Genomic DNA, 25,367 nt, shown 5'->3' with positions numbered 1-25,367 from the left:
GCCCCGCCAGGGCCGCCCCGACCCCCTGGCACCGGGGACAGCCCGGGTCGCGCCCTCCTTTGCATCCAGGTCCGTGGGCCCGTGGCAGCCCCTCTGTAGTCCTCACTGCTCCTCCAGCCCCAGATACTGCGCTTCCACTGCCTGGAGTCTTGCACACCCCATGATGAGTCCCCAAACCCCATCCCTTCCCTTCCCAGGCTTTCTGAATCTTAGCCCTCTAGTCATGTCTGGCTCCAGTCCTTACTGTGCACAGCTTGTTAGATAAGGCCATCGCCTAGTTTTAAGAGACTGGCATGCCTCCTTCATGATTAGTATGCTTCACAAAGACTTATTGTTGTAGCTGAGAGGTTTCATCTGTGTGTTACACTTGGAACGGGCACCCAACTGAGCACCAAAAAGCCTTTCTAAAAACCTGGATTGTGTCAGCACAGTTGATTGTGCAACCCATTATGTGTAAGCCGTTGTCCTAAGAAGTCCTGTGAAATACACAGAGATGACTAGAACCTGAGGTCCCCGCGGTCTAGAGTCCGGGTGCCTACTGGAACTTGATTCTTACTGCACAGGAGTCTGGAGACTTAGGTAGAATGTCACCTGTCTCAGAATGAAATCGTCCATCCACCCTTGGACATGTGGCTGTCTAATATTTATCTTGTGTGAGGCTTGCTCCAGACTCCCAGGTCACCTGGTTCAGGAGTTTCTGTCCTAGAACGGGAAGGGTGCTTTTCACACATTTGCTCATTTCCTCCTCAACAAGCCGTGGGGAACTGTGTCATAGGTGAGGCCAGGTGCAGTGCCCGGAGTACAGAGCTGGTGAGAGCCAGTCTCAGTGGCTCCACAGTTGTGTACTTCATCACGACACAGTGACTCTTGGAGTTGACCATTTTTAACTGGATCTAAAATGGGTTTGTTCTCTCAGAGTTTGCCCGTTTCTCTAAAGTGGAGGGCAGGTAAAACAATCAGTTCATTGGTAGCTTTGTTGAATTTCACTGATCAGGGCTTCAGGGTTCTCTAGTTGTGACTGTATTTACTCCTCCTAATACTTGGTGCAAGCGTCTGTCTTAGCAGCAATCCCAGTGCCCATCTTTCTCTCAAACCAGAGTCAGCCTTTATTCCATTGTTGAAAAGTCATCGAGCTTCACATCCCAGAAGGATCGCATTTGGTGTCTTTCCTTTGGCATTTATGATGCACAACAAACCATCCTGGACAACGTTTCCATCTTGATGCTCCATTACTCTCTCCTCTCCAGCCATGCTGATTCTTGGATGGAAGGTTCCTGAACCCACATCCCTGTGCGATTCCTGCTTGGGAGGCCTGGTAGCATACGAGCTGCCTCCACCCATAGCTCATTCACTCAGCTTTTCTAGCCACTCCAGCTCAAAGTGGTCTCACCCAGTATTAAGCTTCCTGACATTATTGCACCCCTCACTTGGATGGTATATATCAACCACAGAATTTAGTGTTGGAAATGTGTTACTTCCTCTGCTCCCAACTAGATGATCAGCTCCTTGAAAACTGGAAACCTTGTCTTAAACTTCTTGCATAGCAAAATGATGAATGAAGCATTGAGATAGACTCCTGGGTGCCCCGCCGTAAGACAAAGTCAGCACACTAATCATTGCCATTTGTCTTGATGTCAGATTGCTCCACTCACAGGGTTCTGCTCCTGGAAGGAAGCCCGGAAGGCTTGGGAGGGTTTCTGCACAGCGGAGAGAGACATCAGACATTCAGGCTGCCCTTGGCAGATTTCAGCGTGTGTTGGCCCTGGGAGGTTTCTAATGCCTCATCCCGTTCTAATCCTCTGATTCTCTGACACATTACTCAATGCGTCCCGTTGCTCTTGCCCACATGGGAAAATGCTTAGTTACCCTGCAGTGGAGAAGGAACATTGTGGCAGCTGAAAGCTGTGACGTGGAGACTTGATTTGGAAGAGAGGAGATTGCCCAGGGAAATCCAGGGCTTTGAGCACCAGGTCCTCAGATGTTCAGGCTTCCTTTATTTATTTAACCAAGCTGTCCACGCAGGTGAGGGGGAAATGTGTACCTACAGCAAAACTATATTTTTTAAAAATATATACATATTTCTACTGATTTCAGAGAGGGAGATAGAAACATCAATGATGAGAGAATCGTTGATGGGCTGCCTCCTGCACGCTCCACACGGGATCAAGCCCACAACCCGGGCATGTGCTCTGACCACTGGACCACACCAGCTGGGCACAAAGATATTTCTTGAACAAAGGATAAATAATGATAGCCTGACCTTTGCCTCTGCACATGGTGGACACATTGGGTGCAGAAACCTTTTCTAGTTTTTATCATGCCTCTGCCATTTCTCTACCTGAATATCCTGTCCTTATATCTAGTATGTCTGTTAGTGGCTAAACCTGGTGATTTCCTTCTTTGCTCTACATAATTACATACAAAAATTTTTAAATTTCTATCATTGAAATCATTCAGATTTTTTTAATCTATAAAAATTGTCATCTGGGATCTGAAATTGTAATCTATCACCAGAGTCACTTAGTGTCCATCTTGATTCCCTTCTGTCTCATTCTGGATTTTGTGTTCAAGTTAAAGAAGGGATAGAGCTAGACCTTCTTGCTTTTAGGGACTCAGTGTTAGAAACCACCAGATGATTGGCAGGCGGTGCTGTAGGGCAGGAGTCCCAGACCCCCAGGGGCCTGTGACACTGGAGAGTGCGGAACTCCTCCACAGTTGCTCCCCATGTCAGCCCCCCTTCCTGTGTGCACACAGCAGACACCCTATCGCACAGGTATGCTACCTGCCTGGCCCCTTCTGACCTTAGGACTTGCTAAGTCAAGTCAAGTGAACACGTGTGGGCTTTTACCCTGGAATGGATTTACCCTGAGCATTTACCCTGGAATGGATTGGTCCACTGTGTGGCTGGCATGGGTCCTCGTTTACTGGAGTCTCTAGAACAACTAGCAGTGTGAGGCCAGGCAGGGTGCTGATTCTCTGTCTTAGGTCAGACAGTATAGTGGGAGAAGCACTGGGTGGGCAGACAAGAGGCAGGCTCCCAATCCTGTCTTTGCCATCCACTGGTTAGAGGCACCATTTGATGTGCCTTTAGCCAAGCCACTTAGCTCCTTGGGCCGCTGGTTCTGCACTGAGGTGAGAAATTCAGCTGGTGGTTGGTATGCTCAAGGTCAGCCTGCTTCTCTCCTAAGCAGTGCCCTGAGGGATATGGTGGAGCTTTGCTAAAAATACAGTTTACAAATGAGGGCAGGTTTGTTAAGACCTCTGCTCTGACCAAGGGTTGTGATTATTGGAAATGTGGGAAGAATCCAGAAGACTGACACTTGCATTTCGAGTGTACCCAGGATGAATATTAAAGACATGAGGCCACGTGGGTCTGTCTCTCCTTGGACAGTTTAAGTCAGACAGGTTTCTTTTCTCTCCCACGAGGATCTTCATCCTTTTTGATAAGAAGTTCAGAGTAAGTGTCAAGTCTCTGCTGAGAAGATACAAGTGCTACGTTGAAGAAAGTTTTTACAAACTGGCAAAGTCAAAGATCTGTGTTGTTTTCTGACATAGCAGATCCGATACATGGATGCCTTCTGAACAAAACGCCCTGTGAATTTGTAGGTGTGTGCCCAGCCCTGCTTGAAGGGGGGTGTGTGTGTGTGTTAACATGGTGGGGAAGGGTTATGTGGAGGGGAGGGTTCTATGTGGTTTCTGTGTTGGATTTCTAGGCTTTTTGTTTTTCCCCAGGAACATTCCCAAAGGCCCATTTGGGTTGAAGAGTTAGATTTCTGAGATTAAATCCCCAATGAAACTGAACCAAACCCCATTATAGCAGAAGGTCTGAGTGCTGTTCAGCAATCTGTGGGCACTAGAGGAAGGTTGGCATTTAGAAAATGAAAGGGTTTATTGATGGGTGATTTCAACATAGAAACTATGGTGAAATGAGAGGTGTGCCTAGGTGGAACATAAGGGAAGGACTAAACGTGTGTCAGACAAGCTGAGCATCCTCACCATTGCAATGCCCAGCCCTGGTAGGCACTGTCATACCAACTTTTTTGGTGGCTTATCCTGCTTTAAGTTAGTATAGTGGTCCTTGTTGGTTCTATTAAATTCTGTGCTTAGCTAGGCTTTAAAAAGCCTTATTTGTAGGTAGGAAAGTGGGCCCCAGCCACCTGGAGTGTAGCAGCTGCATGAGTTGGAATTGTACCTAAAATGTTTTAACTTCAGCACTATGACCCTTCCCCATAGCTTTCAGCTCCCTTCCCTCAGGGCTTCTGAGCAATGAAAAGTAACTCTTCTTCACATCAAAAATGAGACCTTTATAGCCAAAGACTTCAGAGGGCAGTTGGGAGACAGCTTTTTCTCTGCTGAAAGAGTTGGCTGGCCTTCTGAACAGTCACCCGGGATAAGTAGAATTGGGCAGACCTAACGCTGACTGGCATCGCCACAGTGGTCCCGGGAGCTGTATTTCTCAGTCTTGGATTGTGGATACAGGATTGCAGGATGAATGAGCAGATTTCTGCAGCAGTGTTTTCTTTCCCTCCTGCTTTTTCTGTGATCGGTAGCCTTGCTGCAGGGGTGGCTCATCCCAGCCTGAACAGCTTCTTGCACTGTCAGAACTAAGTGGAGACATGTAACCTTTAACCCAGATTCCCGGTTCTTGTGACTAGTGTCACATTTTATAGCTGTCAATAGCCCAAAATAGAATGAAGAGACTTTTAGACGAGGAGCTTTCATCAGCCAAATTTCTTTAATAATTATTTCTGAATTAATACTGAAACTAAATCCAGCTTTTTCTATTATGAATGTAATAGAGATGTAAAAACATTTTACATGGAACTGAATCAATCCATTTCTAACCATTTAGTGCAGAGTTCCTAACCTGGGGTCCATGAACCCCTGGGGATGATCCATAGTTGCCTTTCTAAAGGTCTATGAACCCCAGGAAATTGTACGCAAAATTTAATTAATGTGTGTGCATTTTTCTGGAGAAGGGGTTCTGGTCTTTATCACATGTGTAAGGGGATGTGAGGACCCAGGAAGATTAAAAACCATTGAAGCCAAATGCAGTAAATACAGTTTCATAAGGAGCCATTCTGTATTGCCTGGCAAATGACATCTCATATCTTCCCTTCCTTCTACTTCTTAATCCCCAATTCTCCATCTTTTCTTCTCTTTTTCATTTGATATCAATCTGTTAGCCATCTTCCACATGGGCGGCCCCACTGAATGCTTTGGAAACTAGAGGAATGAATTGGAAATGATCTGTGCCTTTTCAGAGCTTGGAGCCAAGTAATGGAGACTAGATTGTGGAATTAATCAATAGTTAAAAGGAATTGCAAAGGTAATCTGGTCCAACTGCCTATCAGATGCTTACATTCTTTTTTAAAATATTTATATTTAATTTCAGAGAGGAAGGGAGAGAGAGAAATAGAAACATCAATGATGAGAGAAAATCATTGATTGGCTGCCTCCTGCCGCACCCCACACCGGGGATCAAGCCCAAAAACCAGGCATATGCCCCAACCAGGAGTTGAACCATGACCTCCTGCTTCATAGGTCAGTGCTCAACTACTAAGCCATGCCGGCTGGGCTAAATGCTTTTTTTTTTTTTTTTTTTTTTTTTTTTTTTTTAATTCTCACCTGAGGATATGTTTCTTGATTTTTAGAGAGAGAGAGAGAAACATTAATTGGTTGCTTCCTATATGCACCCTGACCTGGGATTGAACCTTCAACCTTTGGTGTATGGGATGACACTCCAACCAATTGAGCCACCCAACCAGGGCGCTTAAATCCTTTTTAAAACAGCTCCATCACATTGTTGACCCTGTGCTTGGTCACTTCCGTGGGGAGATTCATACTCCTAGGAGGACATCTGTGGACAGCCCAAGCTATTCAAAAGCTCTTTAAGTTCAGTTTGAGTCTGACTCTGTCTCCCCCAGTTGGTTTTACCCCCTCCCCCACCACTCTGGCTATAGAAAGCGTCCTGCCGTTACAGGTTCAGTGTGGTCACAGCAGGCTAATCTGACCTGGGTCTGCTTCTGTCCTTTCCTTACGCACCTCTTGTTCCAATCTTGCTTGGGAGGTTTCAGTGAGAATTATCTTCAGTAGTAAAGTTGACTCAGTTTTCAGAAATAGATTGGATATAAGTAAGTGAAGTAAAATTAGAATAATTTCATCAAATCTGAATGCATTGATTGTCAGATACAATATTTTATGTCCCATTAAGGGGGGGAAATACTGTCAGTTAAATTTTGCCCTGCCCTCTTTTGAAAGATGCATCCTGACCTCAGAGATGTTAAAGTATGAAAATGCGCATCTTAGAATTGATGAAATATGGTAATGGACCCAGTGCCTGCTTCTCCTAGGAAATGAGGAATGATGCTTTGGCTTATCAGAAACTTCCTGAGGGCATGGGACTGGAGCTCAGTGCTGCCTGCGTTAGTGCCTCCCTTACGGGTATACCACTCACTGTTCCGCTAAGTGGCTGTAGTTGTGTTCACGATGGAATCAACTGGAGCATATTACCTGATTTGGGAAAGTTATTCAAGTTGACTGCTCACATTCAGATATCTTACAGATTGAAGTGAAGCGCTGCATTCGGTGTAACTTGGTTGAGGTCAGAGGGCAGTAGTGCTGTCTCAGAAAAGGCCATTTAGAGAAAGAAGCATCTTGCAGTCTCCTTTGAGCTTGTGTTTCGTGTTTTAGTTCACTGTGCTGGTGACAGTGCAGAGATGGGCTTGGGAAAGCTGACACTTTCCCTTCTTTTCAGGAAATGAATGGTGTGCTGAAAGGCATGCTCACGGAGTGGTTTTCTTCGGGATTCCTAAACCTCGAACGGGTGACCTGGCATTCGCCATGTGAAGTGCTTCAGAAAATCAGTGAGTAAGTACTCAGCTTGTCACGTTTCTTTATCTTAGCTGAAAGCCAGTCTCCATTCACATGTATATTTTGTTCCAACCCTATAAAACCCAAACACAATGTGGCTGTCCCCGCAGGTGACATGCTGGGTCTCATTTATGTCCTCATATTTAAAGCACACAGACCCCCTTTTCTCCAGATCCCATTATCAGAGCTGTATGAATTCACTGGACCGAGTATTTGCATTAAACTAAACAGCATCTATCTCATCGTTAAAATTTCTCCCCGGGATAAAAACCTCTAAATTAACAATATTGAACATAATTCCAACATGTCAAAGACACAGTAAAATGCAGCCTAATATGTTACGATTATTCTCACAAATGGGCAGCTCTTCCACCTCAGGATCTTCACACTTCGTGCTGCCTTACATGATCTAAGGTTTGGAAAATGTACTATTTGAGGTGTAACCGACTCGAGACAGTGTTGCCATTGCACATGTTGAAGACAGAACAGTGGGTGGCTGAGGTTGCTAGTCAAAGGGAACCAAGAGACCTGTGTTTGCAACATTGACTTCAAACTGCAGATTCAAAGGAAATAAAAGACATAGAATGTTCAACGCCTAAGCATCTGGTTAGTTTCTGCGTTACAATCTGCTGCATAACTGCTTCCCAAGGGCCTCGCAAACTAGTCTTCACACCGGGTATTAAAAATTAGAGCACAGTTTTGTGTGTAAAGTAGTCATTAATTGTAGTTCCTTTTAGTCTGCTGTTTCACATTAAAATGATTTTCTTTAAATTTTCCTGAAGAGACTATTGAAGCTGTATTTAAGGATTTATTTGACTTTAGTGAGTAATATGAATCAGAATCAGCAATGGTTATTTAACTTGTAATTGAACATTTGTCTTACCTCGTTACAATCTTATCAGGTCTGAGGCTGTGCACCCTGTAAAGAATTGGATGGATATAAAACAACGTGTCGGACCATACAGAAGATGTTACTTCTTTTCTCACTGTTCCACCCCCGAGGAGCCCCTGGTGGTCTTGCATGTGGCGCTAACCAGTGACATCTCCAGCAACATTCAGGTACCTGCGGACGTAAATTCAGGACAAGGCAGGCATCCTACGGAGCCCTTGCCTTTTTTAAACTTGGTTTTATGCCCTTTTTCAGAAGCTTTAGGCTTTTGTGGATTTTTGAATTGCTAAATAAAACCTCTAATTTATAGCTACAGAATGTAGATGGGTAGTATGTAGAAAGTTCTGAAATCATCTCCAGCAACATTCAGGTACCTGCGGACGTAAATTCAGGGCAAGGCAGGCATCCTATGGAGCCCTTGCCTTTTTTAAACTTGGTTTTATGCCCTTTTTCAGAAGCTTTAGGCTTTTGTGGATTTTTGAATTGCTAAATAAAACCTCTAATTTATAGCTACAGAATGTAGACGGGTAGTATGTAGACAGTTTTGAAATGAGGAGAGCATTCATCTGGGTCTACTGACTTGGAGTTGAGACTGGGTTGAAGTCTATTACAGAACATCTTTGTGGGGCAGAAAAGAGTTGTGAGGGCAGAATAGAAGGAAGGGGGCATGGTTCATCTTTTCAGCATTTGTTAAGTGCCTGTGGGTAGTTTTAAACAACATGTGATTAAAAAAGAGACACAGTGCTGTGTGCCTGATACAGGCCTAGAACTCTGCCAGGTCTGTTCATCAAATGGAGGTGATGGGGGCCATGTTTGACAGGCCCTGCCTGCAGCAAGCTTGGCTTCTCCTTAAGGAGTGGGCGAGAATGTCTGAGACATTCCTGCAGACGCATGGGGGCAGAAGAACCAGTGCAGGGACTGGGAATCGAGCAGATCTCGACGAAGTAAAGACAGGGGAGGGGAGGTAGGGACACCTGGATCACAGCGGGACACCTGATCACAGGAGGCTGTGGTGGGCAAAGGCTTTGGCATGGAAATGGCCTTTTCGGAAGCTGAAGAGATGATACCAGGTCACTGGATGGGCCCTCTGGGTGGCAGTTCTAGTATCAGAAGGTAGAGAAATCGAGCAGGCAAATGAGCAGGTGTTCTTGATCACCAGGGAGAAGTTCCTTAGGATTTTGTGTTTGAAAGAGTTGGCATACTCTCACACCAGAATTATTACTAGCTCTCTGAGGACAGTTTGGTGATATCTATTAAAATATGAAATGTGCAATGGGGGGATAAGGACACATATGTAATACCTTAATCAATGGAAAAAAATTGTTAATTTAAAAAAAAATAAAACTCCCCAGGAAAAAAAAAGAATAAAACTCCAGTCTTTCCCTGGGTGAGGGGCAGTTGCCTCACATCAGGAAATTGGGGAGGAGATCTGGGGATTCTTTTCAAATGAACTTTCAACCAGTCTTCCTTAAAAAAAAAATAGAGTCACTCTCAGGGATTTATCCTGGGGAGATACTCGGATCTAAGAGTCAGGTGGTTTCGGCATTGTACAGTGTTGAAAGGCTGGAAATGATGACCGGTCCACCTGAAGATGGTGCGTTAGAGACATGACGGCATATCCATCTGGTACATCCTCATGCATGGGACATTCCTGCAGGCGCATGGGGGCAGAAGAGTGTATTTAGGTATTGATTTCGTTTTCTGTTGTTGACATGGAAAGCCAACATTGACAAACTTAGTGCATAGAAAAACCAGGTTACAGAATAGCGTGTGCAGTATGATCTTATTTATAATATTGATTGAGCATTTGCTCAGTGTCTGTCAGCCTTTGAAGCACGCTCCATGCATTACTGCTCACAGCACTCTGTGAGTTAGGCATTTCTAGTATTATCAATGATTGTCCTTATTTTAGACCTAAGAAAACTGAGGCTTAGGAGAACTTTAGTCATTTGCCTGTGATGACAGAATAATTAAGGGTGGGATTGGGATTCTAGCCAAAGCCCTTAGGGCAGCCACCGGGTGTGTGTGTGTGTGTAATTGAGCATCTGGGCCTGTGAGAGAATTACGTGAATACACAGTTTTGTGTATACCTACCTATAGCCAAGGAGACAGACCTGGAAAGTTCTGTTCATCAAATGGCTAACAGCAGGACTTGGTGTTAGGTTTTGGAGTAATTTGTGATTCCTTTTTGTGTATTTATTTTTGCCCCTTGCACATTATGTGTATCTCATTTGTATAACCAAAGAAAGATTCGCTTTTATTTTGAAAACTTTCAAAAAGGAGTTGCCAGAAATTTTTGAATAAGGAACCACAAGGTAACCTACAGAATTCTTGAAAAGCAAAGTAAATAAATCACCAAGGTGAAGATTAATAATGACGGAAAGTGAGGTCTGTCCTTTGTAGCACGGGTGTAGGAGAGGGGCCTGGCCTCAGCCCAGGAGGTGTCACTGCCTGTTTCACTGTCCACCCCACTTTCCTCCGGCCGCAGTTCTCACCTTTTCAGGAGTCACAGAAAAGACTCCCGAGCATCTGAAGGGGATGAAAGTTCAGGACATTTCCCCAGGGACATAGTGCAAAAACCTGCACATTCCATCCACAATTTCAGAAAGTTTGTGGACTCCCAGGCCTCATCATGGGCACTAGGTCAATCACCCCCAACTTTAGGAATCAGATGTAGCTGACGGAAGTTAGAGCAGTGTAACTGTGTTCAGAAGCAAGCTGGTGCCTTCATCAAAGCAAACTGAAAGGTAACCACCGCTATTCCACTATTGTCAAGTGACCTGCAGAGTATTAGGGTTCAAAAAACAGCGCAGTCAAAACTCAAAGCTAATAAAATCAGACTTGGCAAGTCATATCTCATATTGCTTCAAGGAAAAACAGGAATGGGGCACAAAATAAAAAAGGTGCATAGCCCTAGCAGGTTCAGCTCAGTGGGTAGAGCGTCGACCTTTGGACTGAAAGGTCCTGGGTTCTATTCCAGTCAAGGGCACATACCCGGGTTGCTGACTCAGTCCGTAGTAGGGAGTGTCCAGGAGGCGGCCAGTCAATGATTCTCTCATCGTTGATGTTTCTATCTCCTCTCTGAAATCAATAAAATATATATATTTTTAAAAAGGTACATGGAAAAGGTAAATTTCCTGCAAGACAAAGTATATAGGGCTCACTGGTCTCTTGAGAGATGGAAAATACTATAGTTCCAAGAAAGGAGTGCAAATAACTAAAGCGAGGAGCAAGCAGGCCTTACAGAAAGGGGCAGGTGGCCTAGACAAAGGGTTGGTGTTCTCTCTGGGTGTTGAAGGGGAGCAGATTAATCACATTTCAGTTTGCACAGCGGCCTGAAAAGGACAAAAAGGACATAAATTGCTATTCAACAAGGTTTGCACGAAACTTTCAAAGAGCAAAATGACGTGACATTGAGCACAAACCCAGGGAAGTTGTGCCGTTGCCACCTTCAGGGAGATACCAGACCAGATTTCAGGCAGTGTTTAGTCTTCAGAGCCTGGTCCTTGGGGGGACACCCTGAGAGGATGTCGCATGGCCAGAAGTGAACAGGTGAGGTGCAGGATGTGAGAGCACCCAAGCCCGCTCACCACCATCATTCATGTTTTGCAGTCTATCGTGAAGGAGTGTCCTCCGGCAGAAACAGAGGAGAAGAACAAAATCGCCGCCGCCATATTTTATTCCATCAGTCTGACCCAGCAAGGCCTGCAGGGGGTGGAGCTGGGGACCTTCCTCATAAAGCGCGTGGTGAAGGAGCTGCAGGTGAGTGAGTTGCCCCTGCTGCAGTGCCGTCAGTAACCAGGTCCTAGGATTGGTGATGGGCAAGGGATGCGATATGAGCTGGGGGTAAGGAAGAGGGTTTAGCAGAGTGCCAGGGCACTTCCCGGGAGCCCTGAGACCACTCGGGGGAAGAGGAAATGGTGTCAAGAAACGAGCTTCTCCCTTGGCCACAAATGCAGATGTGTTCTGAGGACATCAGCTTCTCAGGGTCTTGGATTCTGATTTGCATGTGTTGTCGCAGCATAATCAATAGGAGTGCCGCCTTCCATTCTCAGCTGTCCCAGTTTGGATGATACATTGTATGGTCATTCGAGCCACACCTGACTGTACCCACCCGCCCTCACCCTCTCTCCAGGCTTCTGACCCCTGAGGTTTCATCAGCTTGGGCTTTCTCATCATTAGAGGGAGTGTTGAGGTTATATCAGACAGCTTACAAAAGACTGGCTTTTAAAAATACTTCAGCAATCCTACAACAGCACTGTTCAGGTTCACTCTGGGTCTAGGCTTTTTAAAACTGTCTCATAAGGGGCTAGGGTAAACTATAATGAGTAGAATCTAATTATTAGGTAAAATAATTGGACTATTAATAATTGTCTCTGAGAGTGATGTTCTCTGCTTTGGGTCGTTTCAACACAGCTGCAACCCAAGTTCTTCCTTAGAGATGGAGTGGAATTAAAATGTGTATGTGCTTCGTATTAAATTCATAATCAATTTTAAATCTGAGGACTCAGATGCATATCAGCTTCATTAGAATCACTCTGTCTCTTTTCCCCAGAGGTGGTAAGAAGCCACGTCTAATTAATATCAACTTCTTATTTCTTTCTTCTTTGCTGAAGGTGTAAATGAATGGGGCAGGAAGAGGGTGACTTTGTAAGACAGGCGATCAAAGGGGGCAGAATCTGGGGTCCTGGGGACTCACCCATAGGCTCTGTTTCTCAGTCAGAGTTAGCCCCTCCGCCCAGAAGCCATCCTGACGGTTGGCTGCTCAGCCACCACTCAGCTCTGCGCCGGAGAGTCATCAGAGAGGATCTCAAGGAAGCGTATCCCCTCCTGCACAGGAGTGCTCGTCAGGGCTACACCAGCAAACACTAAGAGCCACTTAAATGCCCGGTGACAGCGTGGTTAGGAAAGTAATGCGATAGTCTCATGTTTGGATATTCTGTTGTTTAAATTGTTTTTGAATTGTAATGATAATGAGAAAATGGTCATGATATAGGTTCATAAAGCAGGATATAAAGTAACAGTCTCACCCATGTAAAAATTGCCTAGAGAAAGACCAGGAGTTATACTTTATCAAACTATTGAGAGTAGTTATCTCAGAGTAGAGGAGTGTTATAGTTTCCTTAGCTTCTGTCAGAAATCTTTAAAAAATTTTCTATAGTGAGCATATATATTACATTTATAAACCAAAAATACTGGATTTTTAAAAATGATCATTGAGATCTCTGTAATTTGAATAATAATGATTGACCTGTATCGGCTGATGTGGAAAAAGACCCGTTGCCTCCCCTTCTATCCCATCCTGCACCCACTCTGGTATAGCTCGGAAATCAGTTACTTATTCAACGAACAGTCACTAGGTACTATGTGCCAAGCACCAAACCAGATTGTGTGGCTGCACAGATGTCTATGGGTGGAGAATGTATGCCAGAGAGACACACTCTACAGTCAGAAGACTGCACACCAGGCCCCACTTCACAGCATGGCTCTGATTTCCTGCCGTTCCCCGACTTGCCATCCTCTCAATGGTGCAGATGGAGACACCACCTAAAGGCTTGCCTGGGGGCTGAGGATGCCTCCAGGGCCTGGCCCACGTCAGATGCATGATGTTCTTTGAAAGAAGAAAGTCAGTGCATATCAAACGTCACTTTGTAAGCCACACAGCATACCCAGGCTAATGGTACATAAATGATAAATGGACAGGTACTTCTGGGTCAGTGACACCCTTGCTCAATTCTCTTTGTGTGTGTGTTCTCTCCACCTCCTTTCCCCACCCTACATGCCTTACAGAAAGAGTTTCCTCACCTTGGGACATTTTCAAGTCTGTCTCCTATCCCTGGCTTCACCAAATGGCTCCTGGGGCTTCTGAACTCACAAGCAAAGGATCATGGGAGGAGTGAGTTATTTACAGATTCTGAGTATAAAGAAATTTCTGCGGTCACAGGGTGTCCCCTTAATGAGACCCTCAAGGCCCTTCTCAGCAGTAACGAGTGGGTGAAGTCCGAGAAGCTGGCCAAGGTGCTCCAGGCCCCCTTGATGAGGCTCTGTGCCTGGTACCTGTATGGAGAGAAACACCGGGGCTACGCCCTGAACCCCGTGGCAAACTTCCACCTGCAGAACGGGGCTGTGATGTGGCGCATCAACTGGATGGCAGACCTGAGCTTCAAGGGCATCACTGGCTCGTGTGGCATGATGGTCAACTACCGGTACTACCTGGAGGAGACGGCCACCAACAGCACCTCCTACCTCGGCTCAAAGAACATCAAGGCTTCTGAGCAGGTCCTCAACCTGGTGGCCCAGTTCCAGAAGAACAGCAAACTGTAAACCTTGCGTGAAGCAGACGTGACGTCCCGGCTTGGAAAAGGATAATTTTCTGGGGGGGTCGGATGGTGGTGGTGGTGATGTATCAAAAGGGAACTCTTTTAGTAAAGCAAAGTGACACTGTGTTCTCTTGCCCACAGCAGGGTGACACTGGCAGGCCGGGCCCTAACTTCCATGATGCAAGGAAAGGTACGGGCCCTGACTGAGACGGTGGCGGGTACAGGTGGACACAGACTGGACGGGGATGCAGTGCTTTCTCCCAAAGATTCTCTTGTTGCCTTTGGCCTGGCTCCCTGCCCAGGGTCGGTGCTGTGGCACCTGTGGCTTCAGAAGCTTTGGAGCCTCTGCCGGCTGTCATCCCAGGTGGATCGGTCAGCCTCCCGAGGATGCAGGCACATGGCCCCGGTGAGAGCAGATTTTTCTCCAAGCCTAGAACATAATTCAGCCATGGTGACTTGAGCCATCGCTCTCCACTCTTGGCAAAGGAATAGAGGGCTATGCTGCAACTTACTAGTTATATTTTGGAGATTGCAAATGTATGGAAAGGTTCATGACTTTGCACAGAGTTTACTAAGTTAAATCACTGAACACCAAAGGTGGTGTTGCTTAGGGCTTCAAATCAGTTATGGACTTTACAATTTTTAGTGATTCAAGTTCATAATGAACTTAATAGTAAAGAACATGTTTGTTCTGCAAAGCATTAAACACATTTAAGATCACGTGGTGGTTGTCTTTGAGATCTGAGACCTTACAAGCTAGAATCAGCTCTGAAATGTCAGCTGCACCTTTGGTCCCCAGCCAGCCCGTTGGCATGTTTGGGGGCTGCATGAAGAGGCCCTAGTGTGTGGCCTTCATCCGAGATGTAGAGAGAAATGATACCATGGTTACAGGATGGAGGGCAGGTGTGTGTGTCTGCATGTCTGTTGGCACTGTTTGCTGTCCTCCGGCAGAGAGGTCACCTTGCCTTCCTTGCTCTCATCTTCCACAGCTGTCCCCTGTCCTTCCCTGTCATGTTCTGCATGTGATAGTCCGCATAGCAGTGGTCTCTGCGAGAACTTTTGCTTTTCTGAATCCTGGTCAAAACTGTCTCATGCTTCTTTGCGTTGCTTTGAGCTAATCCTGAAAGCCCTTAGGCTCTAGTGTTACTGGCAGAATCCTGGTCAGCCATCCTGGCATCCCGTTGGGCCCCCTTTTAAAGACGGAATTCCTCATGATGGTGATGGGGTCTGCCAGTGCCCCATGCCCTTCGAGTGTCTGTAACCACTGCTGCACCAGAGTTTCCACCCCTCTTAGTTACCCCCAGGCTCCAAGATCAACAGCTTCTCTGCAGCAGGCGTGCCATAGAGAAGGTGAGTGGATGTGGATGGTGCTATGGTCTACATATTTGTGCCCCGCCCCCCAAAAAAATTTACATGCGGAAATTCTAACCCCCAGAGGTGATAGTGTTAATGGGTAGGACCTTTGGGAGGTGATTAGGTCATAAGGATGGACTCCTTATGAATGGGATTAGTGCCCTTATAAAAGAGACCCCAAGAGCTCCCTCACCCGTTCCACCATCCAGGAGAGGCCCTCACCCGACCATGCTGCAGCCTTCAGAGCTGTAAGCACGAAATTTCTGCTACTTATAAGCCACGCAGTGGTATTTCATAGCAGCTTGAACGGACTGAGGGGGATGGGTCCTCCTTCCCCGTGCCTCAGTCCAAATCACTGAAGGAAAGAGCTTACGATGCACTGAGCCAGAATTCCCCACCTCATGACTGTCGCAGGAAACCCCTCATTGCTTGCTTCTCACACTTACCCTACAGCCCCTAGAAGCAGAAGGCCTGGCTCCCACTTCCTCTGAGGGATGATTAGACTGCCCAGTTGTACATACGTTGTTCTTTGCACAATGATCACAGCAGAGCAGGAGGCAGTATCAGTGGCCAGGCTTGGTTACTCAGCCGATATTAGCATTGGGAAGTCACATCCTCCAGGAGAGCCCTGCCCCTTGCCCAGGTGACATCATCACAAGGCAACCCAGTAGCTCTGGGTGTAGGCGCTGTCTCCAAGGCCTGGTTTCCATCCCATTACACTTAGTGGACCCTAGCAATCCCTCTGACCACAGTCCTCTGAAAAATGCCCCACAGTGTCACAGGTGCTCAATAAATTGTCATTGTGGTTTCCATAGCTTCCCAGGTTCAAGGTTGAAGCCATATTCCACTACCATGCCACAGAGCCTGTTCCTCCTCGATGTCTCCCCCACCACCACCGGGATCCTCATCTCTCACTGCCTTGGTGTCTGTAATTCAGACAGACCCCAGTTGTGGGCTCTGCCAGAATTCGGAATAATTCTGGTTCAAGGGGTGCTAATGGACTCGGGGCCAACCTGCTCTGACTTGTTCATGGGTCCCCTTTTGTTCTGGAAGACGAAGCATGGCATAATGGTTGAATCTACCAGCTTTGGCTCCAGCCAGTGCCCAGGTCAAATTCCAGCCCCACCACTCCCCAGCTGGGTAGCCTGGGGCAAGCCACCTGCTCTTGTTTGCCTCAGTTTCCTGTCTATAAATGTGTGTAACCACACCACCTACCTCAGGGCCTACTGAGAGGGTCAAGGAAAACGACATATATAAAGCATAGTAGTAAGGACAGTAACTGTGCACTTGAATGCTTTATATAAGAGCAGTTACTGTCCTTATTACAAATGTTCAGACATTTGGGCTTTTAAAAAATATATATATTTTATTGATTTTTACAGAGAGGAAGGGAGAGGGATAGAGAGTTAGAAACATCGATGAGAGAGAGACATCGATCAGCTGCCTCCTGCACACTCCCTACTGGGGATGTGCCCGCAAACAAGGTACATGCCCTTGACCGGCATCGAACCTGAGACCCTTCAGTCTGCAGGCCGACGCTCTCACCACTGAGCCAAACCGGTTAGGGCTGGACTTTTTTTTTTTTAATATATATTTTAATTGACTTCAGAGAGAGGAAGGGCCAGGGGGAGAGAGAATCAATGAGAGAATCATTGATTGGCTGCCTCCTGCTCGCCCCCTCCTGGGAATCAAGCCTGCAACCTGGGCGTGAGCCCTGACTGGGAATCAAACCCTGACCTTGTTCATAGGTCGACACTCAACCACTGAGCCACACGAGCCAGACCTCTGGACTTTGACTGTTGCACTTGCTTTATGTAGGATCTGTCATCCCCGTATTAGTCAGTTGGCTGTTTTCTGGCTTTTCTTCACAGTTTCTAAAACGTGACTAAGTGGAGTAATTTGTTCCCAGGAATTTCTACTTTGTTCTCAGCACCCCTGGTAACTAAACAGCACCCCAATTCCAGTTGGGGACCCAACTAAGCAGCATGGCCCAAGCTCTCCCAGCTGCTACCTTGTCCAGCAGCCCCCAACCAGCTCTGCCTGGTGGGCTGGAGTCACTCTGATGCCTGCCTCCCCCTTTCCTCCATCTCTTCCTTCCTCTCCCAGAGCTGGATCCTCCCTGGATCCAGATGTATAGCAACTAAGGATGGTGTTGCTCTGCCCTCCCTTGGTCCCCTGAGGGCATAACACTCCTGCGAAAAGGGGCCACTTCTTGTTCAGTATGTGGCTTAAAAGGAGTTGGTATCTCTTTAACATTTTGCATCAGCTTATTCTGGGCTTTGTTTGAAATTAAGCATAAGGTGCACTTAAGACTTAAATGGAGCAAACATCTCTTTCTGATTTCTAATTGGATTCTAAGACACTCATTGGAATATCAAATCCATTTTTATCTATTCTTAGAAACAAAAGCAGCCCAGTGGTTTCTCCTCATTGCAGAAAGTTCTGCATGATTTTCAATTTAGCAAAATCTGTAGAAGTGAACCCCAGGTCTCTTGCACTTTTGGTTTTTTCTCTTTTTTTCTGAATTACATTTGCATTTACCAAATAGTTAATACTTAGTCATCCAGCAAAGGAGAACGAAACAGTATCTGCTCTGGGCCAGATATTCTCCACACTGAAGCCTGAGGGAGTGTTTCTCGCTGGCAGATGAGGAAACAGGCTCAGAGAGGACCGAGCAGCTGGGGAGGGCGGACCAGCGCCAGAGCATGCTTTTCCACCACACTGACCTGCCTCCCAACCAGGCAGCCCAGGCAAAGCTGCAGGGGAGGAGCCCTGCTCTTACAGAACTGCTGTGTGACCAAGCCTATCGGGGAAGTTCCCTTCAAACACACACAAAGGGAATTAGAAAACCACACTTCTCTGCAGTCCCACTTACACCTCTCAAACTAGACAGTGTCCCCCCCAACCCCCCGCCCCGTGAAGTGGGCCGCCCGCCTGACTGTGAACACAGGTCTGCACCCACGTCAGCTCCCTATGCAGAATGCTGATGTCACTGGCTCCCTCCTGGGACTGAGGGGACTTGAGATAGGCAGGTGGAGTGTAGCATGGTGCCTGCATGCAGCAGCTGGCTCCTTGGGTGGTGACGGTGCCCTGGCTGGAGAGAAAGGAGCCTGCAAACCCCTTGCTGCCTCGGGCCACTGTCACATGGGGTCAGAGACTCATTCTGATGCTAAAAATGGTTCTGACCAGAACAACTGGATCCGAGTCAGCTGTCATTGTGTGCGCTGTCCACCCCATTTGCCACTAGATGGCAGTGTTGTCTCTTCCTTTCCTGAATTTGGAGCTTAACCTAAGTTAACAGGTATAAACCGACCCTGGTATTAAACCTGTACCCAGATCCTACACATCAGGCTCGCCGTTCTCTCACAAGGGCATGGATCTGGGGCTGCCCGCCCGAGCCTGCTGCTCTCCTGCCTCTAGGATAACTTCCCCACAGACGCAAAAGGTCCTCGAGAGACTTTTAAAAGAACAAAAATTGGAAAAGGATGAAACGAGATGATTGATCCCTTTGTCCAGGAGCCACCAGAGGAGCACCCATCTCACAAGGGAAGCACTTTGAAGGAGCCTGTCTCTGGACACAGAGTGAACTTCTCTCTTGGGCTCGAAGGCTGGTGCTACAGGTATGTTCCCAAGAGCCCAGCAACAAGTACAAGGAGCCAAGGAAAGCCACCTGCGGGCAGAACTCAGAACCCGGCTCCTGGCCAGAGGAACTGCCCTCGGCGGCCGGAGGCGGTAGCTTCCCAGTGGGACCAGGCCCCGTGATGGGGGGCGACTGGCCAGGCTCTGTGGGCCTTCCGGAGCTCCAAGAATATTTTATTAAGCTTTCACTTAAAAATCATAATTGTAACTTTTAACTGACGTGAAAATCTGTTCATCAGTGTGATCTATCAAATATTGGTGCCACCAACCTGCCAGCTCGTGGTACAAGCTAATCTCAACTTCATCAAACCCTCAGAATACCCTGGCTTCTCCCAAAATCTGTTGAATTGAGCACCCTGAGAGAACTCTCTAAACCTATAATAATTTGCAGCTTTTTATCAGCATGGCTCAGAGCTCTCTGTACTGTACAGCCACACAGATCAGCTTGTCAGAACAAGCACCAGACATCCCAGACCCCTCCTTTCCAATGTTTGCTATTTCCAAATAGCCTTGTTGCTAAAAGTTAAGATTTCTACCCAAGATCTCAGGATCATGCAGCCACCACCCTCCAGTGAAGCAGCTGAGAGATGAACTTCTGAAGAGTGTGATGTATTAAAAACAATAGTCCTGGCCTTAGACCCAGGCAAACACACACACAGGAGAAACTGATTAGCGGACACCTGACACCTTTGTCCCACCAAACTAACCTCCACCCATGCACCAACATCGGCCGAGCCCAGAGAAACACGCTTCACATCTCTTCTTTATGTCCTTGAGTCAAAGGCCAGCGTGCCCAAAGGTGGGGGAGGCCATAGGTGCTGCTGTACCCCCCACCCCCCCCACCCCGCTTCCTGCAGGCAGTGACACTGCTTCAGAGCAGAGGGAGGATTTGAGTGGCAGAGAGAGGAGGTGAGAGGAGGACACATCCATTCAGTTGTCAGGTCCTTCCTTTCCCTGAGAGGAAAGCCAACGATTTCTGCAGGACCAAGCCTGGCTTCCCACAGGATGGTGTGAACTAGAATTATGAAAGTTTATGAATTATGTTTGCCTGTGCTTTATTACTCATCCAAACTCACCAGCCCACCTCAGAACCCCAGGCACGACTCTGGCCATCTTTGTTATATCGATGGCCTTCAGACATAGCGAAACCATAGCTCCTAAAGTTGTTTTCAATTTTCTGATTACAAAAGACTGTTGGCTGTGACACAGGCTTGGACGCATTTTATTTAAACCCAGATATGGTTCTAATCCTGGCATCATTACTTGTGAGCTGGGTGGCCATTACTGAATTTACAATAAGTAAGTGTATTCATTTTACTTTATAAAACATATAAACAAAAAACAGATAAGAACCAGTAAAATAATTTTTTTCCTTTAGAATATGTGATACTGGTACTCCAAGTGAAATTTTGTTGATTAAAAGCCTTTGCAGCTGCTGGGGGGAATGTTTGGGGATGCTGAACGAGATGATTTGCAGCCCTGCTGAATGGCAGTGGCCACTCTGGCATCTGGGACCCCTCCCGCCCCCAGTCTATTCTCACGCCTGCCATAGGGCAGCTACTGGCTCCGACTCCGTTTGGAAGGCTCTGTGATCTAGCTTCTCCTTGCAGCTCCATCCAGAAAGCTCCAGTAAGTAGAGAAAGGCAGCTGCCGGCCGCAGGTGGGGAGGGCCGCCTGTCTGGGATGCCCGGGGCACACAGCCTGGGTCCTGGGTCCTGAGTGCAGTCCCACACACACAGCTTGCAGAGGTTCAGACCTGGGCCCCGCCCAGGCCGCAAGCAGGTGATGGCACTGGCTGGCCCTAGTAACACCTGTCCCCGCCCAGAGTTCTGAAGCCCCAATTGCAGGGCCCCTCGCCTGGCAACCTCTTGCCTTGGACTTACCTTGGCGAGATGTACCCATTTTCAAGGTGCCCTCACTGAGACTGTGCTCTGTGGAGCCACTATGGGAGGGAGCTGGGCCTGGGCAGGCCACTAGCACCCCTCAGCCTTCCCCCTACTAAGCACCCAGCCAGACTAGGCAGGACTTTGTGATGCGACAAACAGGCCAGGCTGGCCCCTTGTCCCCAGCTTTCCTGTTGCCACACCCAGGTGGGGCCCCCGGAGGAGGGCAAGTCCCCCGTTCCTGCACCTCTCCATCTAGTGCCGGTCACCTGTCAAGCCCCACAGCACCCCGTCTTTATTATCAGGTAAGGAGGGGGGCAGAGGCCTGGAGGGGTAGGGCCTTCTTTAGGGGAGCTGTGGGGTCCGGTATGGGGGCCAGAGAGGAGGAGGGTCTCCAGAGGGTGGCTCTGCCCTGGAGTGAGGACGGGTAATCGTGCTGTAGAGTCAGGGAGCCTGGGTGAGAACCCCAGCACCGTGTTTGTCAACTGGCAACCCCTGAGCCTCAGTATCCCCAATAGTAAAGGGGCCAAGGGCAGCCTGAAGGGTGAAGGGTGCTCCTCCGTGGGATGCCCCAGCCCACACCCCATGTGCAGAAGGTGCTTAAAACACGCCACTGGCCATTGTCATCAGGCCACACAGATGGCGCACTCACTGCCATTGCAGCTAGGAGCGGGTGGCTTCCAGAGCACCGGCCCCAATGCCACCCCTTCTTGAGGAGCAGTCCTCGCCAGTGCCCACCCATCCGCCACCGGGCCTGGGAGACAGGGCAGTGCTCGCCTGGGCTCTGTCAGGCTGACGCCGCTAGGCCTTATGCTTTCTGACTGGAGTCTAGGCTGGGGCGGAGCCTGACGTGGTGAACGAGCCCCCTCTCACATACCTCCCCCCCGCCCCCCGACACACGCACACTGAACCTCTGTGCTTCAGCGGGGCCTCGACTCCTGCAGACCTGGCAGATGCCCAAGGCCCCCACCCCACCTCCCCTCCCCCGCTGCAGCCTCACACCAGCCTTCGCTCACACTGTTTCCCAGGCTGGCTTTCTCTGTCCAGCTGACCCCACCGGGGATCTCCCTGCACTCACAGTGCGCTCCCTGCCCTTTGAGCGAAGGCAGAGCGGTGGATGGTGTGAGCCCTGGTTTCTCTGCGCCCACACACCAGGGACTGCCCATGGGCAGCACCTGGAACTCAGTCCCACCCCCAGAACAACCTCTAGCATGGTGGTACCCACATCTGGGTTAGCCTGGCCTTGTGGGGTCACTCCAGCCCACTCCTGCTCCTCCCAACCCTGGCCTCTGCCACCCCTCCCGCACCCAGGTCCTTGGCTTGGTCAGGAGCCCCTTGTATTCCTTCTCAGCTGCTCTGCCAAGATTGAGCTCCTCGGGTTCTGGGCCCAGCCCGCCACTGACTGGGGGTGACCTTGGGAAGGAAGCTGGCGCCCTGTGAAGTATTGCACGTGACATGCTAAGCTCTGTGGGCAGGGTGAATGCTCTGTATGTAAACGGTCCCCCCCGCCCCATCTCCTTTCTAGGGAGCAACACACCCCTTGCACACTCAGATTCACCCTTTTTTTGGTAGAGTGTCACTCCCCTACGCTCTGTTTTCTGCTTCCAATGGCCTCCAAGGTTGACAGCAAAGCTGCTGGGCTGCCAGGCCGCAGCCACGCAGACAAGGTCAGGCAGGCCCGCTGCGCCACATGCTGCCCTGCGTCCCTGTCCTTGGGCAACCTCAGAGCTGGGCTCTGGGAGGGGAGAGGCACCAGGGCCTCGCTGCAGGGAACTCATTCTCTGCCTGTGGAGGCACCACGCCTCCCCAGCGCCCAGAAAGGGCAGCGAGGTACACAGCTGGGCAGGAACCACACTTAAGCCCAAACCTGAAACTTGGAAGGAAAGCTAATCCTAAACAGAATCACCTTGCAGCCAGGTTTTAATCCCCTGCAATCCTTCCTGGAGGAGTGGCCTGGGCTGCCACAACAAATGGCCAGAAACTGGGGATGGAGGGGCTGACACCCAGACATTTATTCCCTCCGTTCCAGAGGTCAGAGTCCTAGATCAAGGCGTGGGCAGGCCTGGATCCCTCCGGAGGCTCTATGGGAGGGTCCTCCCAGCCTCCTCCAGCGCCTGGGGCTCCAGGCTTTCCTGGCTTGTGACTGCATCTCTCCGGGCTCTGCCTCCTCCCTCAAGTAGCCTTCCCTGTGTCTCAGATCTCCTTGCCTCTGAGAAGGACTCTTAGCTTGATTATGTCTGCAAACACCCCTTTTCCCAATAAGGTCACATTCACAGGTTCCTGGGTTCAGATCTCAACATATCTTTCGGGGGCCACCATTTAGCCCACTACTCCCTGTCTCCTCTCTCCAAAATATGATGGTGTCTGAACTCAGAGATGTACAGGGTGTGCGTTGTAACAGGTGGCTAAGCTTCCACGCTTGACCAATAATCCCTATCACATACTCCCACCACCCCCAAGCCACTTGATATTAGAAAGGGGTCAGGAGGGTAGAGCTGACTTCTGGGATAGCTGAGATGGAATGTCCCTTGGAGAGCAGCCAGCTGGCTCTGCCAACACTGCCCCTCCCGGAGGCTCCCCCCAGCTTCCTCTTCCTTCTGCAGAAAATGGCCCAACTCTGCTAGCTGGGACCACAGGCTTCCTCATCCATTTTTCATTTGCCTTTTGCTCACCGCAGTCCCCTCCCCTGATCCCTGAGCTCCCCAGGCGTAGCACCATGTTCTAGCTCTGAGCTGAGCACTAGGCCTGCTGGCTGGATGAATGAAATGAGACCTGCCCAATCAATGGCCAGAAAGAGGCCCAGCTCCGCCCTCCTGGCTCCCACTCTAGTGTCTGGGCCTCTGCTGGAGGGGAAGCCCGGGCTTGAAAGCATCCCCCCACCCCCAACACACACTGTGTCACCGGGGACAGAAAGGGCAGTCCCAGAGGAAGGAGCCCAGGGGTCTGTCCCTCGTGGTGCCTTGCTTAAGGAATGTTCACGGCTCAATTTATGCAGTGGTGTTTGTTAAGCACCTATTATGTGCTAGAGCTAGACCCTATACTAGGCTTGAGATGGATTAGGGCCGTGGTCGGCAAACTGTGGCTCTCGAGCCACATGCGGCTCTTTGGCCCCTTGAGTGTGGCTTTTCCACAAAATACCACGTGCAGGCGCGCGTACGGTGCAATCGAAACTTTGTGGCCCATGCGCACAAGTCGGTTTTCAGCCTGGGCGAGTCTATTTTGAAGAAGTACTGTTGCTATTTGGCTCTGTTGACTAATGAGTTTGCTGACCACTGGACTGGGGAACAGAACAGAAAACAGCCTCCCTTTGGGAACTTGCGTCCATCCCACTGTTGGGGGGATTCAGGCAAAATGAACAAGTAAGCATGCCGTATGTAATGTGGTGGTATGGGCCATGTCGAAACACAGCTGGCTAAGGAGGGTAGGAATTACTGCTTTATATGGGGCACTCTGGCCACAGAATTCACTTGAGCCAAAACCTGAATGAACTGAGGAACGAGTCGCGTGGCAGTGAAGGAAGAGCTGTCTAGGCCAGCGGTTCTCAACCTGTGGGTCGCGACCCCTTTGGAGGTCGAACAACCCTTTCACAGGGGTCACCTAAGACCATCGGAAAACACATATATAATTACATATTGATTACAGTAGCAAACTTACAGTTATGAAGTAGCAACGAAAAATGTTATGGCTGGGGGTCACCACAACATGAGGAACTGTATTAAAGGGTAACGGCATTAGGAAGGTTGAGAACCACTGGTCTAGGCCCAGGGAACAGTGTGCACGCCCTGTAGTGGGAGTGTTTGGAGGCAGCACGGGGCCCAGGAGGGCCAGGATGGGAGGGGCAGACCAGACTGGTTTATACTCTGGGTGAGAAGTCACTGCAGGAGCAGGGATGCCACCTGGCTTCCTGTGATCGTGCCAGCTGCTATTGGAGGATGGGCTGTGGTCCCTGGCAGCTGTCTGGGTGTGGTGCTGAGTGGTCACATTCCAAGTGCATCTGCAGGTCGAGTTGGTGGGGCCTGCTGATGGGTTGAGGTGTGAATGAAGAGGAGTCAAGGTTGACTCTGAGCAGCTAGAAGGAAGGAAAAGCGATTCTGGGGCCCAGCTTAGGAGGCATCCGCAGGTCCTGCTCCAAGTCTTCCCTCTCCTCCTGGCTGCACTTTCCCTTGCCAGTTGCTGCCTGCCCTGAGCCAGCAGGTCAGGCCAGGGACTCAAGCAGCCACCCAAGGATCAGCCCAACCCATGCCTGCCAGAGTTTGGAGGATCCTGCAGAGGGTTACCGTGTCCCTGAGCACCTGGGACGCCTCCCCACTGCCCTCAGAGCCACAGCCAGGCCCCTGAGGCCCCTTAGCCACCACCCCATCAGCACACAGCCTGGGGCCACTCTCCAGCTCCTTGCCCCCCCCGCCCCCC

The 25,367-nt window shown here is 49.0% G+C and overlaps 1 protein-coding gene across 3 annotated transcripts in view; it reads left to right on the top strand.

The window, feature by feature from the left end:
* Positions 1-6: 6 nt before the first annotated feature.
* OSGIN1 (oxidative stress induced growth inhibitor 1) overlaps positions 7-25,367 on the top strand; it is a 73,415-nt gene continuing 48,054 nt past the window's right edge. The window contains exons 1-5 of one of the 3 annotated variants that reach the window (XM_015562990.1): positions 7-69; positions 6,758-6,870; positions 7,776-7,932; positions 11,375-11,524; positions 14,224-14,272. In XM_015562990.1, the coding sequence (XP_015418476.1) occupies positions 6,761-6,870; positions 7,776-7,932; positions 11,375-11,524; positions 14,224-14,272 (466 nt within the window). In that variant the 5' untranslated portion in view covers positions 7-69; positions 6,758-6,760. Of the gene's footprint in view, positions 70-6,757; positions 6,871-7,775; positions 7,933-11,374; positions 11,525-14,223; positions 14,273-25,367 lie in introns of those variants that run through there. The other 2 variants (XM_006762251.2, XM_015562991.1) reach the window with 2 other exon arrangements.

Source organism: Myotis davidii, unplaced genomic scaffold (assembly GCF_000327345.1).
Source record: "Myotis davidii unplaced genomic scaffold, ASM32734v1 scaffold77, whole genome shotgun sequence".
Lineage (NCBI taxonomy): Eukaryota > Metazoa > Chordata > Mammalia > Chiroptera > Vespertilionidae > Myotis > Myotis davidii.
This window is presented reverse-complemented; position numbering and strand designations above follow the sequence as displayed.